Here is a 17310-nt window from a genome sequence, read left to right as displayed (position 1 = left end):
GGACAGAAGAGGCTGTTGGATCCCCTGGAACTGGAGTTATAGACAGTTGTTAGCTGCCATGTGGGTGCTGGGAATTGAACCCGGATCTTCTGCAAGAACAGTGTTCTTAACTGCTGAGCCATCTCTCCAGCCCTAAAATAGATTTTAAAATTATTTATTTAATAACAACATAATTAGAAGAAGCATTTCATTACAACAGCATTGACAGCTAAGGTCACATTAGCTGCTGTAACCTAGAATGTCCGAATTCTCAATGACTTGACTTAGTAACAGCTTAGTTCTTATTTATATCAGAGTTTATGTTAGTTATCTATTACTATGTAATAAATTATCCAAATACAGAGTCATAAAACAACAAATATTTCTTATCCTCTAGTTTCTACTGGCCAGGAATCTTGAGTGCAGCTTAGGAGTGAGGTATCTCACAAGGCTGCAGTCAAGGTGACGGGCAGGTTATAGGGGTCTCAAGGCATGGCTGGAGGAAGATTTGCTTCCATGCTTACCCACATGACTGTTGGCATACTTCAGGTCCTCAATGAATATTGGCCAGAGATGGCAATTTTGCCTCTTCATAGCAGAGAGAGAGAGAGAGAGAGAGAGAGAGAGAGAGAGACTATGATACCAAACCTCTTAATCTGCCATACTGTATTCATTACAAGTGGGCTGCCAAGTCTAGTCCATAGTCAAGAGGAGGTATATGCTGTTAAGATGTTATCAGAGATCTCTTATATGTAGACAATGTTAGTTCATCTTCAATATAGCTTCCTCTAGGAGAGACTAGAGCAGCTCTGGTAAGACATGACCCCTTAGGAAACATTCTGCAGTTCCTTCTGTTAGAATATTCCTGATCTGGGACCTCTGAATGTTAATTTTTAATCTGGGCCATGCAAGCGCATGCAGACACACAGTCCCACGTCTGTGGGAGGACTGGCTTGTGGGTAGAGAGTCTTAGGGGATTTGCCTCCTTTCCTCTCCCTAGTGTCACAGTTACAGACTGGTGTCCTTGTCATGGGGCTTGTGGTGATGATTGAGATACGTGTTTTTTTCTGGCTACATTATCATCAAAGGTTTATGAAGGTTCTCATTTCTGCTTCACACGGGCCTAAAGCTTCCCTCCTGCAGCAGAGTAGGTGTTAAAATTTAAGCTTTTTGGTTGCTGATACCAGTAACCCCAGCCTCCAGCCTTCCGCCTCCACTGGGCTGTTTGTAGGTTGGCACAACACAGTTCATGTTCTGATTTTCCAGGCTCCTCTTTGCCTTTGTCCCCCTGGGGACTGATTTTGCTTTCCTGTGAGCTCAGTTATGCATATAAAATGACGTTGGTTATGTTTCATCCAGTGTTGGGGAGAGCTTTGAAATGGAAGCATTTCCAAAGGCTAGCTAAACCAAATAGCATCCTTAAGGTGTACAGGATATTGTTTGGCCATCAGTTGGACCCACCAACTCTGGCATGGATGATTTCCAATTAGATCCAGACAAAGTATTTTTCTCTCAACATCTCATGTGCTTGGAAATGGCTGTTGATTCTGAATCTGGTTTGGAGTCCGGCTGAGGATCTCATCTCCCAAAAGGATTCTTTCTGACTCTCCTGCAAGTGAGGGATAGAGAAGTAGGGTGGAAGTCCATACAGGGATAACAGGAGTATTCCCAGAAAACTGTTATCATTTGATGATCATAAATAGCACAGACCACCTCATGCACAGTATTTCTTGGAGAGTCTATATGTGTCTGTGGTTACCTTGGGTTCTGGCTCTTTATTGGAACCCCAAAATCGCCTCTTGGCCAGTCCTGATAGAAAATGGGGGCTCCTCACTCTCCCTTTGTCTACTCCCTCTGTCTGTCTTGGATAGAAATGATTGTGAACATAGCCTATGGGTAAGATTTCAAGATCTTTGCAGCCCCTTGGAGAGAGAGGCCTCTTGTTCTGGGTGGTCTTGTCACTGCATTTCAAGAACCTCTTGCTTCTCATAATAGTAGTTGATGTTTACTGAGCATCTACATGTGCCTGGTGCTTTACATACAGAAGAGGTCTGGAGATAACTTCAGAGAGCAATCCCTTCCATCCTTGAGACCCAAATACTCAAGTCTAAAATACTCTTGACCAATGTTAGATAAGCTCGCTTATTCCTCAGAAAAAACCCTCTGGGCTGGATAGGCTCAATAGGGAGTGCATTATACCTAGCCCAGAAACAGCAGAGTTCGTTGCCCATGTTTCAGGGGATACCGTAGCAACTGCTGTCTTTGGTGCCCCAGAGAGGACTGAGGAAAGGGCACAGGAGTCACAGGAGAGCCACCACTGAGAACCCAACTTCTATAGGGTCTAGGATTGGTTTTGCCATGGCCTGTAATTCTCCATACTAGTGACAAAGCTGCTTTAGGAAAGGCCACAGAAAGAAGTCCAAATGGGTCTATGTCATTCCTTGGGCCCACATGAGAGCCACTGAGTGTCTGTCTTCAGCAGGTTTGGTTCTGAGCATCCAAATGGCCAAAGCAGAGAGAAGCATCTAGCTTAAGGGCCAGAGGTAGTACAGGTTTCACAAGTTCCCCAGGAGCTTGGACAGTCAGCCAACCCTACAGGGAAGCCAGGAGACAAGGCATTGCTCTTCAGTTTTACCATCTAGCAGTTGGATGTTTTTGGACAGTTCATCTGTTCTCTCTGTGTCTTTTGTCCACTGTGTACAGCTTGAGATTCCTGCTGTAACTGAGGTGGAGTTTAGTAAGAATACATGCTGCTGAGGAGGCAGTTAGGAAAACACTTGAGCTCCATTTTATCCCCGATCACACCATTCCTTTGTGCCTGTGTTGACAGCAAATCACTGTAATGACATGAATGTTTATGGGACATGTCACAAGATGCACTTGCTGGTGCGTTCCCCTTAGAATGTTCTTGAGAACCTCATCCATAACTCTACCCAGTGACCGCTACATAATCATCTTAGGGGGATTGCTCTTGGGCTCAGCAACAGGAATATTGTGACTCTCATGAGCATCTGTTTACCAGTTAGGCCCTGAGACCTCCACATGCCAGGGAGGGTTCCCATGTCTCTTTGGATCTCTTCAGTAGCCCTAAGATAGCACTGTTGTCACTCTTGTTTGGTAGATGAGCAAACTGAGGCCCCCAGACTTTCACTTTCCCAGGCCACACTGCTAGGATGTAGCAGAATGCACAGTTGAATCTGGGTGAGTCTCACTTCCAAGGCCTACATAAGGAAGCCAGCAGCAGGCTGGATGCCTCCGTGCTTTGGCTGGGTGGAAGCTCAAGGTCAAGACCATACCCATCTAGAGTGATGTCTGGGCTTGGTACCAGTGTTCTGCTGTAGACTGTTCCTATGGCACCTCTTTTCCTTCCCTTTATTTTTAATTTGTGCTGCCTCCAACCTCTGTGGTGTTGTATATCACAGTTCCATGAACAAAACTTTCATTTTGATTTTCTCCCTTGTTTAATGGGTTCTGTACACAAAACCATTGTTTAGTCTGTACACAAAATACCTAACACAAAACAGAGCCCGATCCTTCATGGCTGAGGTTTCTCCAGAAGGTGAAGAAAGGGCAGTTAGCCAGTGGGTCAAACCAGGGCCCCAAACAGAAGGCAGAAGGTGAGGAAAGGCTTGGGGCACTTGTACGTTCATAATTTTGTTTCATTATGCATCACTTTCCATCCTGCTCCTTGGCATAGGTTTCTCTACCGGTTGCTTTTAATACATTTTGTAGCCAGCATAGTGGTCAACACCTATAATCACAACACTTGGGAGCTGAGGCAGGAGGCGTGCTGTGAGTTCTGAGGCCATCCTGGGTGACAGAATAAGACCCCTGTCTTAGAAAAACAAACAAGAAAACCCAAAACAAAATCATAATATAAGCTGTTTACCACTCCAGTCCCTACTCAGGTACTGGGCAGGAGGGTGGTTGTCAGTTCTTGGTGAGAGAAAAGTGAGGAGTGGAACTAGGTGGAGGGGAAACCTGGCCATCTGAAGTCTGGGGTACAGCCACCCTATGAGGGTGCCAGAATGGAGATGGGGTGTTTAGGAAGAAGGTGGGTCCTTGAGTGACCCTAAAGCAGGCTGTAGGAAGCTCACTAGACACAGGTGCCAGCGTCTTTCTGAGACTGAGGATTTTTTTCAGTCCAAATGGAGGAGAGTGGCTAGATGCTTTCCTAAGCAGAGCCCTAGGCTACCTCCCCTCATCTCAGCATCTCAGTAACTGTTACCCGGCCTGCTCCTCCAGCTCAGCGAGGAGTTCAACCAGCAGCTGGAGGCCGTGTGCGGTTCTGTGTTTGGGGAGCTCGAGTCCCAGGCGGTGGACGCCCTGGACCTGCCCGGCTGTTTCCGCATGCGGAGCCACAGCTACCTCCGGGCCATCCAGGCCGGCTGCTCTCAAGACGACGACTGTCTACCCCTCCTTGCTGCCCCTGCCTCTGTCTCAGGGAGGCCCGGCTCCTGTGAGTACGCCCTCCCTGCTTGTCGCTCTGGGTTCCAGTTCTGGCCAGCGCCGCAGCTGTGCACTGGGAGCCTAGGCAGATCTTTCTCCGGGAGAGGTGGGGTAAAGGGTGGGGGACGACGGACCTTGGCCGTGGAGTCCTGTGGACCACGTGGGTGTGGCTGAAATGGGCCCACACCCCTGTCTGCAGCCTTCAACTTCAGAAAGGCCCCGCCCCCCATCCCGCCGGGAAGCCAGGCCCCGCCCCGCATCTCCATCACCGCCCAGAGCAGCACCGACTCCGCCCACGAGAGCTTCACTGCGCCGGAGGGCCCGGCCCGGCGATGCAGCTCTGCAGACGGGCTGGACGGCCCCGCCATGGGCGCGCGCACCCTGGAGTTGGCACCGGTGCCACCCCGGGCCAGCCCCAAGCCCCCAACACTCATCATCAAGACCATCCCTGGCCGGGAGGAGCTGCGGAGCCTGGCGCGGCAGCGGAAGTGGCGGCCGTCTATTGGGGTGCAGGTATGATGGTAGGAGGCGCGGTCCATGGCTCAGGCCCTGCTGGGTAGGAACAGGCGAAGGAGATCGAAAAGGGCCCTTTGCATACACAGACTTAAAAAAACAACTTTTCCTGAGTTGCAAGTGGGCCCTGTGCCTGGTCGTTGGTGGATGGGGCTGCTCCATCCATCTTTAGCCCACTCCCTTGTTCGTGGTGCCATCCGCTTCTGGAGAGTGCAGACCGTGCCCACATGGCTTCTACTCTCTTTTGGGAAGATTACCTTTGCGGGATTTGCCAACTGGCTTGAGGCTTGGAGGTGGCTTGTGTGTTGTCCCTAGGCTAGTCACAGCCACTGAATCCTCCGCCCTGCCACCAGGTGGAGACAATCTCAGACTCAGACACTGAGAACAGGAGCCGAAGAGAGTTTCACTCCATTGGCGTTCAGGTGGAAGAGGACAAGAGGTAGGTCAAAATGTGGGCTTCCCAGGTGTCCCTTCGGGAGAAGGGAACTGGAGCTCTGTAATGTGTGACGCCCTTGCCAGCCCGCTGGCCTTGCACGTACTCTCTTCCTGGAAGTATGTATGTATGCACGCACACCATGCGCTTATTACGTGGGCTTGCACATATATGTGCATGTGATATGTGCAAGCCCGTATGCTTCCATGAGAAGGCCAAAAATCAATCTCAGTATCTTCTGTTTTTTGGGGTCTTTTTGAGACAGGTCTCCCTGTAGCCCCAGCTGGCCTGGAACTCACTATGTGGACCAGGCTGGCCTCGAACTCACAGAGATCTGCCTGCCTCTGCCTCCCAAGTGCTGGGATTAAAGGCATGTGCCATCATGCCCAGCTGGTATTTTCTTTTTTTAGTTAAAAAATTAAATTTATTGTGTGTGTCTGTGTGGTGTGAGAGCAGGCCTGAGTGTGAAGATCAGAGGACAACTTTGGAGAGTCAGCTCTTACTTTCTATGATGAATTCGGGAATTGAACTCGGGTTCAAGGCTTTTGTGGCAAGCACTTTCATCCACTGATCCATCTCACCAGCCCTACCTTGTTTTTTGAGACAGGGTCTCTCACCAATTAGGCTGGGCTGGCCAGTCAGTGAGCTGCAGGAACCCTCCTATGTCTGCCTCCACACAGCAGGGATTATAAGTGCACATCACCATATCCTGATTTTTTTATATGGGTTCTGGGGATCAAACTGAGATCCTCATGCTTGTAGGACAAGCATTTTTCCACCTTAACCATCTCCCCAGCCTGAGACCAGATGTTTTTACTGGGGAGGAATCAAAGTCAGAGTTGACACATGTTGTCCACAGTGATGTTGCCACAGTAGTGCTGAGTCATCCAATCTACACTGGGTTCTTGAACTCCCACCTATCTTAGGTGCTCAGAGGCAGCGAGAGAGGCAAGTAGTCATGGGAAGGAGATGCAAGGAAAGGTAGAGCAGGTTGCTGAGCAGGCCTCTAACAATTGTCCTTTACAGGGGATAACGAGAATCTGCCAGTCCCTTGTTACATCCTGTGGTATACAAGCATGTGAGCTCAAAAAGAAACAAACAAACAAACAGGAAGATTGCCTCTTGCGGGTCCCTGGTGGATATAACACTCCTCCTCACTTGGCTCGAACAAGCATTTAACCAGTAGGGGGTACCTATTATATGACTGAATCAGTGGTGAATTGGAGATAGTAAAATTACCAGCAGCCGCTATTCTATCATTAGGTGGCCTTAGAAACATTGCTTCCTTAATTTCCAGCTGAAGAATTAGCATTTCCAGCCCTGGAGGGAGTACTGGAAAGAGCCCTCTCTACTGTTGGGCACCTGTTGGGAGACACTTTGTCTATGACCAGGTGGCAGTGCCAGTCTGGCCCTTATGTCCTCTGGGCTACAAAGACAACTAGGCCAGTGGGCTTGGATGTGGTGTCTGGGAACCTTCCTGGCATTGGCTGCGAGGGCTTCATGGTAATCTGAGTGGTCATGACCATACCCACTGCAGGAATGAAATTAGTGCCCCAGGAGCCATCCCTCAGAGCTGTTCTTAGCCGCCCACTTCCCAGACTTTCCAACTTCCCCAGGGTTCCTGAAGCACTTCCTGGGAACCCCCCAGGGTGGCTTGGTATGTGTACCTGGTCAAGTCTAGGGGGGTCCCTGGGGGTGTTGAAGTTTCTGTCCACTCCTGCTCTAGTTCCATGAAGCCCATCTGCTCCTGAGGCATTGGGGTGACACAAAAGCTGCCCTGTTGCCCCTCTTATTCCTAAAGCTGCTGTCCTCTAACCTTAATATGCCATGAAGATTACAGAAAAGTGGTACTTCATGGAAACTCCATTTTCAAGTTTATAGTTTGAATTCTCCAGTGAGGGAGTAGGAGCCATGGATGGATACAGCTCTGTATCCTTATGCTGCCTCTTCCTGACTCCAGTGCTGCCTGGGAAAACCTAAACCAAGCCCATGTGACCCGACTGGTTTCCTGGGAGGCATTTTGACTCCTCTTCCAGGTGGGTCCTTGGGAGAGGGTGTCCTTCACTCCTTCTGACATGCCAGAATCCTTCTAGCTGGCCTTCTAACTGAGCACGCTGTCATCCATCCATTGATCAATTCTTTCAGCAAATACTAAGCATTTTTGTTATGTGACAACTCCCATACATGTGGGAAACATCAAAGACATGACTTTTGCCCTCATAGAAGTTATGTTCTAGAGGGAAATCAAGGTAATGCATAAATAATCCACGAATCAAAACAGGATTCCACATTATGGTATAATTGTTAACGGGATGCTGTTGCACACCATGGTGGGACTGTGTAAGAAAAAAGATAAAAGTAAACCTATGTAGATCAGGGAAGTGACATTTAGGAGGAGACTTGAGCACATCGGGGTGATGGGGAGCAAGCATTTTAGTGAAAGGGAATAGTGTATGTGGACATGGGGCAGGAAAGATTTCTACGTTCATCAGGATGTGAGGGAAGGTTTGTGTGGCCAGCGGAGAGAGGGTGAGTTGGGGAATTCCAGGGGCCAGGTTGTGCAGCACAGGCATGCAGAAGCACTGGAAGATAACTATAAGTAATAAGTAGCTACTAAAAGGTTAAAGGAAGAGTGTGGCTTGCTTTAATTTATGTTCACAAAAGAGCTTTAGCTACCGAATGGAGATTTTTTTTTAAGCTAAGATCTCATGTATCCCTTGCTGACCTGGCAGTTGCTTCTGTAGCTCAGGATGACCTTGAGCTGCTTCTCCTTCTGCCTTTACTTCCCAAATGCTAGGATTACAAGAGTGTGCCACCATGCCATGCCCAGCTTTGAGTGGAGACTGAATTTGAAACAGCAATAGTAGAAATGGATGAGGCAAGATGATTGTCATGATGCAGGAGAAAGGTGGTGCTGTTTTGAACTTTATTTATTTATTTATTTATTTATTTATTTATTTACTTACTATTTATTTTTTGTTTTTTTGAGGTAGGGTCTCCTTGCAGCCCCAGCTGGCCCAGAACTCTATGTAGACCAGGCTGGCCTCGATCTCACAGAGATCTGTCTGCCTTTGCCTCCCAAGTGCTGGGACTAAAACTGTGGGCCACCACACCCTGCTTGCTACTGTATAACTGGGCACTGCTAGAATGTGGGAACTAATAAATTTTATTGTTTTTTTGTTGTTGTTGTTGGTTTTTTATTTTTATTTTTTTTTGAGACAGGGTCTCCCTATAGCCATAGCTGGCCTGGAACTTGCTATGTAGAGTAGGCTAGTCGTGATCTCACAGAGATCCACCTGCCTCTGCCTCCTGAGTGCTGGGATTAAAGGCAGGCACTACCACACCCAACAAGTTTTGTGTATTGATTTTTTTATTTAGCAACCTTGTTGGTCCCTTATGAAGTTTCAAGTTATCTGAAAATCATCATGATGGGCTTTCTATATAGGCAATTATTTTCTGCAAATGAGGATACATTTTAAAATCTGATTTTTTTTTTTTTTTTTTTTTTTTTTTTTGGTCTTTTTGAGACAGGGTCTCCTTGTAGCCCCAGCTGTCCTGGAACTCACTATGTAGAGCAGGCTGGCCTCGAACTCACAAAGATCCACCTGCCTCTGCCTCCCAAGTGCTGGGATTAAAAGCCACTTAAATCTGAATTTTAAATTTTATTTTTCTCTGTTGGACATGGTACCAGTGTGAGCTTGAGGCCAGCCTGGTCTCTATAACAAGTTGTAGGCCAGCTAGGGCTACATAGTGAAACCCCTGTTCTTTTTTTTTTTTTTTTTTTTTTTTTTTGAGACAGGGTTTCCCCAGCTGGCCTGGAACTCGCTTTGTAGACCAGGTTGACCTTAATCCTACAGACCTTAATCCTCTGCTCCCGAGTGCTGGGACTAAAGGCGTATATCACTAAACCCAGCTTGAGAAAACCCTGATTTTAAAAAATTTATTTTTCTCTAATAATTTGAATTGGGCTTCCAGCTCCCTGTGGAGTGGCAGCATGCTTATCACATTCTTTATTTTGGTAGCTAGACACTTCCTTGAAATTTGTGTATTGCATTTTATTTATTTTGGTATGTATATATGTATGGATTGGAATGTGCATACCACAGGACAGGGCATTTATGGATGTCAGAGGACAACTTTCAGGAGTCAGTTCTTTCCTTCTACAATGTGGGTCTTTAGAATCAAATGTCAGGCTTAGCAGAAGGTGCCTTTACCTGTGGAGCTATCTTGGGCCCTGAGATATATTTCTTAAGATGACATTTGCTACAAATTTTGATGGATGCCGTTTTTGTCTGATTAAGGGAATTTCCCACTATTAACAAAGGTTTTTGTTTTTTTTTTTTTGTTTTGTGTTTTTTTTTTTTTTTTTTTGGTCTTTTTGAGACAGGGTCTCCTTGTAGCCCTAGCTGGCCCAGCACTCGCTATGTAGACCAGGCTGGCCTCAATCTTACAGAGTTCCACTTGCTTCTGCCTCCCAAATGCTGGGACTAAAGGTGTGTGCCTCTACACCCAGCTAGTTTTTTTTTTTTTTAATATAAAATGCAAGTCAAATTTTACTGAATACCAAGAGTCTACTGAGATGATCCTAGATTTTCTTCTTCCATGCGGGATGTGATATATATGAACAAGTTTCCAAGTCAGTCTATTCTTTCAGGCCTGGGATAATCCCTGCTTAATCTTACTGTGTGTTCAGATTAAAATTGGCTGTTCACAGGGCTTCAGTAGTGTCTTAAACACTTTACAAAAGTGTTTCTCACTTTACAAAAGCCAGCTTTGATGTAGAAGACATAGTGTCAGGACCCTAGGTTTCTTGTTTGCTGCTCTACCACCCTTTGTGTGTCACTTGATACTAAAAAAGCTGGCATTCAAAAAGTTCACATACCACATCTGCATTCTGAGCAGGAGGAAGGAGGAAGAGGAAGACTTCCTTTCTAAAAGACTTCCTGAAAATTATGACACTTTCATTTACATTACATTATGTTTGCTGTAACCATATCACACCGGGGCACTGAAAGCTGCAAGGGATGCTATGCAGGATAGTCTTTTACCCAGAAGTATTGTGCAAGATATGAAATACTCAGCTAACAATTTGGATTCTTCAGGATAAAGTCAAAGAATGGATATGTGGAGCTCTAGCACTTTTTAGTACTATTTTTTCATATAATTAAATTTTTGGCTCATTATTGCTTTAAATTTTTACACATATGTTCATAGTGATATTGACCCATAATTTTGAGATATGGTCTCATGTAGCACATGCTGGCCTTGAATTCATGATGTAGCTGACCCTGACCTTGAACTCATGACCTTCTTGTCTTCATCTCCTAAGTGCTGGGAATACAAGTGTGTACTACCAGTCCCCACCATAATTTTGTGGGAATTGTGGTTATTTGTTTTAGATATTAAGTTTATGCTAGATTTCTAAAATGAATTTGAAGCTTTCTCTTTGTGTTTGTTCTTAGAAACAGTTCATCTAAAGCAAGAATGATCTGTTCCCTCAGGGTTAAGAAAGACTGCCTATAAAACTGTTTAGGCCTGGTGCCTTTGGGGGATTGGAGACATTTTTAACACTATAGATTTAGTTTTTATAGTAGATATTGAATAATTCTGGCTTTATTTTTCTTAGGAATCAGTGTTTTTCTAAACCATTTTATAAAAATTGACAGTTTGCAAAATTTATGACACAAAATATTTCTACTTGTAATGTTACAATACTGTAAATGTTCATTCTTTCTCTGGGTTATTTATCTTTTCATTCCTAACACCATGTATATATCTGACCTGTCTTTCTTGATTAGCCTTGTATGTTAAATAATGTTTTAAAGAATTTTGTTTTTCTTTTTTTATGAGTGTATTGCCTACATGTGTGTAAGTGTACCCATGTCATGCATTGCCTGTGGAGGTCAGAAGAGGGTGTTGTTGGATTTCCCTGGAACTGGAGTGATGGACGATTGTTAGCTGCCATTTGGGTACTGGAAACTGAACCAGGTCCTCTGTAAGAGCAGTCAGTGCTTTTTATCAGCTGAGCCATCTCTCCAGCCCCTTGTTGATTTTCTTGAACACTAGCTTTTGGTTCTGATGAGCAGTATTTCCTACTTTCTAATATATGAGGCTAAAGAGAAAGAAAAAAAGAATGTCTTGTGTAACCCAGGATGACCTTGAACTCAGTATGTAGATGTAGCCAAGGATGAACTTGAGCCCTCTTGTCTACCTTCCAAGAGTGATGGGGTTACATGGTTGTATCACCTCCCTAGCCCCTATGCCTGTCTTTTAAAAACATTTTTTGATTGAGATTTATTTTTATTTTATGTTTGTGAGTTTTTTGTTTGCATCTATGTAAGTGCACCCATGTCCCATAGTGCCCACAGAGGCAAAAAGAAGGAGTTAAGGACAGTTGTTAGCTGCCATGTGGGTGCTAAGAACCGAACCTAGGTCCTCTGCAAGAGCAGCTAGTGCTCTTAACTGCTGAGCCATCTCTCCAGCCCCCTGTTTTTGTTGTTTTTAAAGACAGGTTCTCACTATGTAGCTCAGGCTGGCCTGGACTCACTATGTAGACCAGCTGGCCTCAAACTCATAGAGGTCTGTCTGCCTATACCTCCCAAGTGCTGGAATTAAAGTCGTGTGCCATCAAACCCAGTTTATGCCTGACTTTTAATGTGTGCATTCAGGACTATAAAATTCCATCTACTTATACTGCTATAGTTGCATCTCCTGAATTTTGAGATTTTATATCTTTTACTGCTCAGTTCTAAATAATTTTTCCTTTTTTGGGGGGGCTCTTTTTTAGACAGGGTCTCCCTATAGCCCCAGCTGTCCTGGAATTCACTATGTAGACCAGGCTGGCCTTGAACTCACAGAGATCCACCTGCCTCTGCCTCCCGAGTGCTGGGATTAAAGGCGTGTACCACTACGCCTGGCTTAAATTTCCTTTTTAATCTGTGAATTATTTAGAAGAAATTTGGTATCCTTTTATTCTCCAAATATATTTTCTGAGGGGACATGTGTTCTTCTGATTAATTTCTGAATTTGCTCCATGTGGCCACATGTACCATGTTCTGCGTGATTTTCATTCCTTAGACTTTTGAGGTGCCCTCCACCACACATTTTCTTGCTATGTTTAACTCACAAGTTCAGAGAGAGAGGTGTGTTAAAAATAATCTCACTCAACTAGGCTTGGTGGTGCATACCTGTTATCCCGTACTTGGAAGGGAGACTGAGGCAGGAGGGTCACAATTTGGGAGTTCAAGGGCTAGCTTGGGGTACTTAGTGAGACCCTGTCAAAAAAAAAAAAATCAAAACACCCCACCATGGTTGTGAGCACACCATTTTTCCTGATTACTTAAAATTTTGCTGGAGTTTGAGGTGTGCTGGGTATGAGCACTCAAACTTCTGATTGCTGAATCTTCTCAGGGCATTGACTCTTTAATAATTTTTAAAAATTTATCCTCCTGCCCCCAGTCATATTGTTGGCCCTGAATTGGCTCTTTTTTGTTTTTAATTGTGCAGAAACCTGCTTTTCATACTTACTAATGATTTTTGCCTCTGGGTCTTTTTTTTTTTAACCTCATTTTTATTGCCATGACTACCTTTCTTTTGGTTAATTTCCCAGTACAACTTTGTCCATGTCTTTATTTTAAACCTTCCTATTTCCTTGTGATATATAGGTGTTGTTTGTAAGCAATAGGTGGTTAGAATTTGGTAGACACACTTAATCCAGTTGTAGTTTTAGATAGTAATTCCTATCTCTCAAAAATTTCTACATAAGCATGCTTTTATTATTAATTTATTATTAATATTTTTTGAGGCAGAGTCTCACTGTAATCTTGACTGTCCTGGAACTTGTTTGTAGACCAGGCTGGTCTCAAACTGACAGAGATCTACCTACCCCTGCCTTCCAAGTGCTGGTATTAAAGGTGTATGTCATCATATCTGGTGTGCTTTTTAAAACTTTGCTTTCTTTCTCACCTTTCTGGTTTTTTACTAAATTGCTCACGTTCACTTTAATTCTCATTTTTCCTCTGCTGGTTTGAATGTTTATATGACTTAGAGTGATTTTCTTTATAAATTTGATAATACTTAATTTTAGATTTTTTTGTAGTCATATTTAAAATTAGTATTTCTAGGCCTGGAGAGATGACTCAGTGGTTAAGAGCAGTGGCTGCTCTTGCAGAGGACACTTGGGTTTGGGTCCCAGCACCCACATGATGGCTAACAACCCTCTGTACTCCAGTTTTAGGAGACTGATGCCCTCTTCTGACCTCCGTGGGTATTGCACCACACAGGTGCCATTACGTACATGCAGGCAATACACTCATACACATAAAATAAAAATGATAAATAAAATATTTTAGATAAAATAAAATTAGTATTTCCACTGGGCCTGGTGGTGCCTGCCTTTAATCCCAGCACTCAGGAGATAGAGGCAGGTAGATCTCTGTGAATTTGTGGCCGGCCTGGTCTGCATAGTGAGGCCTTGTCTTAAAAAAAAAAAAAAAAAAAATCAAAACAAAAAATCCAAAGAAAATTAGTACTTCTACTCCCATAGGTACAAACAAGAGCCTTTTAGCACTTTAGTTTCCTTTTTATTTTATTTTTATGTATTTTAAAAGCTTTGGGGGGGGATTAAGATCCAGTGTTCTTAACCACCCAGCCATTCTCCAGCCCAAGATTTATTTTCAGTTATATATGTGTGCAGGTATTTGCACATAAGCGGAGGTACCCCCTCAAGGCAGGAGGTGTCAGATCTCCTAGAGCTGTGAGCCATCTGATGTAGATGCTGGGAATTGAACTTGGATCCTCTGCAAGAGCAATTATGTGCTCTTAACCACTGAGCTATCTCTTCACCCCCCCTTTTATTTTTATATTTGGAGGGGGTGTTTCAGAGACAGGATTTCCCTTTCTATCCCAGGTTGGCCTCAGACTTACAGTGATCCACCTACCTCAGCCTGGGATTATAGGCGTGCCCACCACACCACCTTAAGTCCCTTCCTAACTTTGCTCTAGCATGCATGTGTGTTTATATAGTATTTTGATTATACCTCTTTATAAAGGGCTCTGCTAAATCAACTCTTATGCCCTTTGTGGTTTAATAGTGTAGATTTACAAACATGTTTAAACGACTTGGTTGTTCAGTCTGTTACTGCCCACTCTTTCCTCAGGGGCTCCATTTCCTCCTACTTGAGCTTGAGACCCATTTGAAAGTTAATATCTCAGCCTGAGGTTTCTGTTTCCCTGTGGAACATATTGGAACCCCACACCCCCATACAAAGCAGCCTGCATGTTCTGATTCCCAGCATCCTCCTTCCAGGCTACCTTCCTGAAATACTGGCATGAGTTTCTTTAGTCCACATTTGTAAATGAAGCCGACCTCCTTGGCTGCTGGCTTTACACACAAGGTCTCCTTCCAGCTTCCCATGATGCATGGACTCGGGGTCTCTCCTCCCTCTCTCGACATCCCTTCCAACCTCCAGCATATGTCTGGGCCATTCTCCCTGTAGCTCATTTGGCTTAGAAACCCTCTCACTACTCAGGTTTTAGGTATCCTTTTTGTGTCTATTCCAAGCCTAGCACGGGAGCAGGAACACCTTTCTGATTCTATTTTATCCAGCCCTTTTGGTGTTTGGGCATGGGTGGGAGCTTCCTACATTCGTTCATCTACTTCACTGATCAGTCATTTCCATGAGGCTGATAGCAGTTGACACAGGGAGAGGTGGACTGGGAGGAGCGGTCTGAGGGGAAGGGCAGGGCAAGACAGGAGCAGACTGGAAGGGAATGTGGTCTGAATGAGTCGTGAGGACTTGATGGGGAGGGTAAAGGACAGAAATGGTGTCTGAAATGCTGAATCTCTGGGACAGGTGATCACACTGGGAATTCAGAGGGAGTGACAGGTGGGGAGAGGGCAAATCTGGCCCTTCTCTTTGGCCAGCCTTCCTCACTTGTCTGCCGAAGGCATCCTTGGTGACACACCTGCACAGCCCTTGCTGTCCCTTCTGTCCCTGACTCTTTTTTAATTCTGACTCATCACACACCATGCCCCAATCAGTACAGAGAATCTAGCTGCAGCCTTCCTCAGAAACTCCCAGGTCCGCCCACCCACAGCCACCCAGTTTTCTGGATTCCTATCTTTCTGTCTTGCTGGTCTATACTTTGATTTTTGCTTTGTTTTTCTGATTTTTGCTTTTGTTTTTGTTTGAGACAGGGTCTCCCTGTAGCCCCAGCTGACCTGGAACTCACCATGTAGATCAGGCTGGCCTTGAACTCCAACCACCTCTGCCTTCCAAGTGCCTGGCTGTACTTTGGTTTTAAAAGTTGCTGGACAGGGCTGCTGAGAGGACTCATCAGGTAAAGGCACTTGCTATCAAGCCTCATGACCTGAGTTCGATCCCTTTAACCCACTTGGAAGGAGAGAACCAACTCCTGCAAGGTGTTCTCTGCCTGCCATACTCACACCACGACACACAACACATACAAAATAAATAAATGTGCAAAAATTAAAAAAAAAAAAAAAAGCAAAACCTAAGGTGGGCATGGTGCACACCTTTAATCCCAGCACTTGGGAGGTAGAGGCAGGCAGATCTCAGTGAGTTCAAGGCCAGCCTGGTCTACATAGTGAGTTCCAGGCTAGCTGAGTCTGTAGGGAAACCCTGTTGAGAGAGAGAGAGAGAGAGAGAGAGAGAGAGAGAGAGAGAGAGAGAAACTAAAAACATGACCCACTGGGCAGGAATTGTGTCTCCTTTCCAGCCTTTAGTGTGCTCCGTTAACTTTTTGAGTGGAGTTGGGATATATTCCCCCTTCTTGGACCTATGGATGTTTCGTGATAAAATACAGGGGGTAGTGGTTGGGTCCACTCAGTTCCTCTCTGACCCTCACCCATCCCAGGCTTCATGTGCCCATAGTTATTACATCCCTCCCTATTACTTGTCAAGTACTGTGCAGGGTACCAAGGCTACAAAGTAAGCAAAACCAGACACAGCCTCAGCCCTTTGAAGCTTAGCTCTATGGTCCTCCATGACTCTCACAGATAAAGGTAGAATTAGGTGTTGTTACACACCTGTCTTCCCAGACGCACAGCCCTCTGGACCGTGATAAAGAGTAAAGAATTATGTCCTTGCTGAATTGTAGCACGCTGTTCCTGGGCCCATTGGATCATAGAAAATGTGATTTTTAAAAATTTTTATTTTTTTGGTCTTTGTTGTTTTGAGATAGGGTCTCGTGTAGCCCAGGCTGGCCTCAAAATCATTATAAGTAACACTGACCTTGAATTTCTGATCTTCCTACCTTCATCTCCCAAGTGCTAGAACTGAAGGTGTGTACCACCATGCCTGGCAGAAAATGTAGATTTTGCCTCCATTTCTCTCTGACCGGGGGGACTCCCCTTGTATCTTCAGTCTCTAGATCTTTTTCACAAAGACCTTATTTTACTTTTGAGACAGGGTCTCACACAGCCCATGTTGGCCTCAGCTGCTATGTGGCCAAAGATGAACTTGAACTCCTCTTCCTCCTCCTCCTCCTTCTACCTCCCGAGTGCTGGAATTATAGGCATACACCACCGTGCTCTGCTTAAGACCTTATTGCAAATTCCAGATGTAGCAAAAGCATAAAAAAAAGTCATCAGCAACAAAGCTCACCCAAATAAACAGACTATAACGGGTGAGCAGTTAAGTTTGATTATCAGACAGGCAATGAATATAAGTGCACCCCATGCAATATTTAGGACATACTTTAAAATGAAAATTTTAGCTGGATGTGGTGATTTAATCCCAGCACTCCGGACGGAGGCAGAGGCAGGCAGATCTCTGTGAAGGGCAGCCTGGTCTACATAGTTCCAGGCCAGCTGGAGCTACAGGGAGACCCTGTCTCAAAAATAAATAAATAAATAATAAAAAAGACTAACAAACAGGCACATAAACAAACAGAATGGAAAGAACAAAGAAAAT

General features: G+C 44.9%; 1 protein-coding gene across 2 annotated transcripts in view; it reads left to right on the top strand.

Annotated features, from left to right (window-relative positions):
* Dlgap3 (DLG associated protein 3) overlaps nucleotides 1-17310 on the top strand; it is a 74121-nt gene that overhangs the window by 41154 nt on the left and 15657 nt on the right. For both annotated transcript variants that reach the window (XM_008829235.3, XM_008829234.1), the window contains exons 6-8: nucleotides 4225-4438; nucleotides 4628-4941; nucleotides 5295-5380. In XM_008829235.3, the coding sequence (XP_008827457.1) occupies nucleotides 4225-4438; nucleotides 4628-4941; nucleotides 5295-5380 (614 nt within the window). The remainder of the gene's footprint in view (nucleotides 1-4224; nucleotides 4439-4627; nucleotides 4942-5294; nucleotides 5381-17310) is intronic.

Source organism: Nannospalax galili, unplaced genomic scaffold (genome assembly GCF_000622305.1).
Source record: "Nannospalax galili isolate Female #2095 unplaced genomic scaffold, S.galili_v1.0 scaffold473, whole genome shotgun sequence".
In the NCBI taxonomy this organism is placed as follows: domain Eukaryota; kingdom Metazoa; phylum Chordata; class Mammalia; order Rodentia; family Spalacidae; genus Nannospalax; species Nannospalax galili.
The sequence above is the reverse complement of the archived record's forward strand: the minus strand, read 5'-3'. Positions and strand labels throughout refer to the sequence as shown.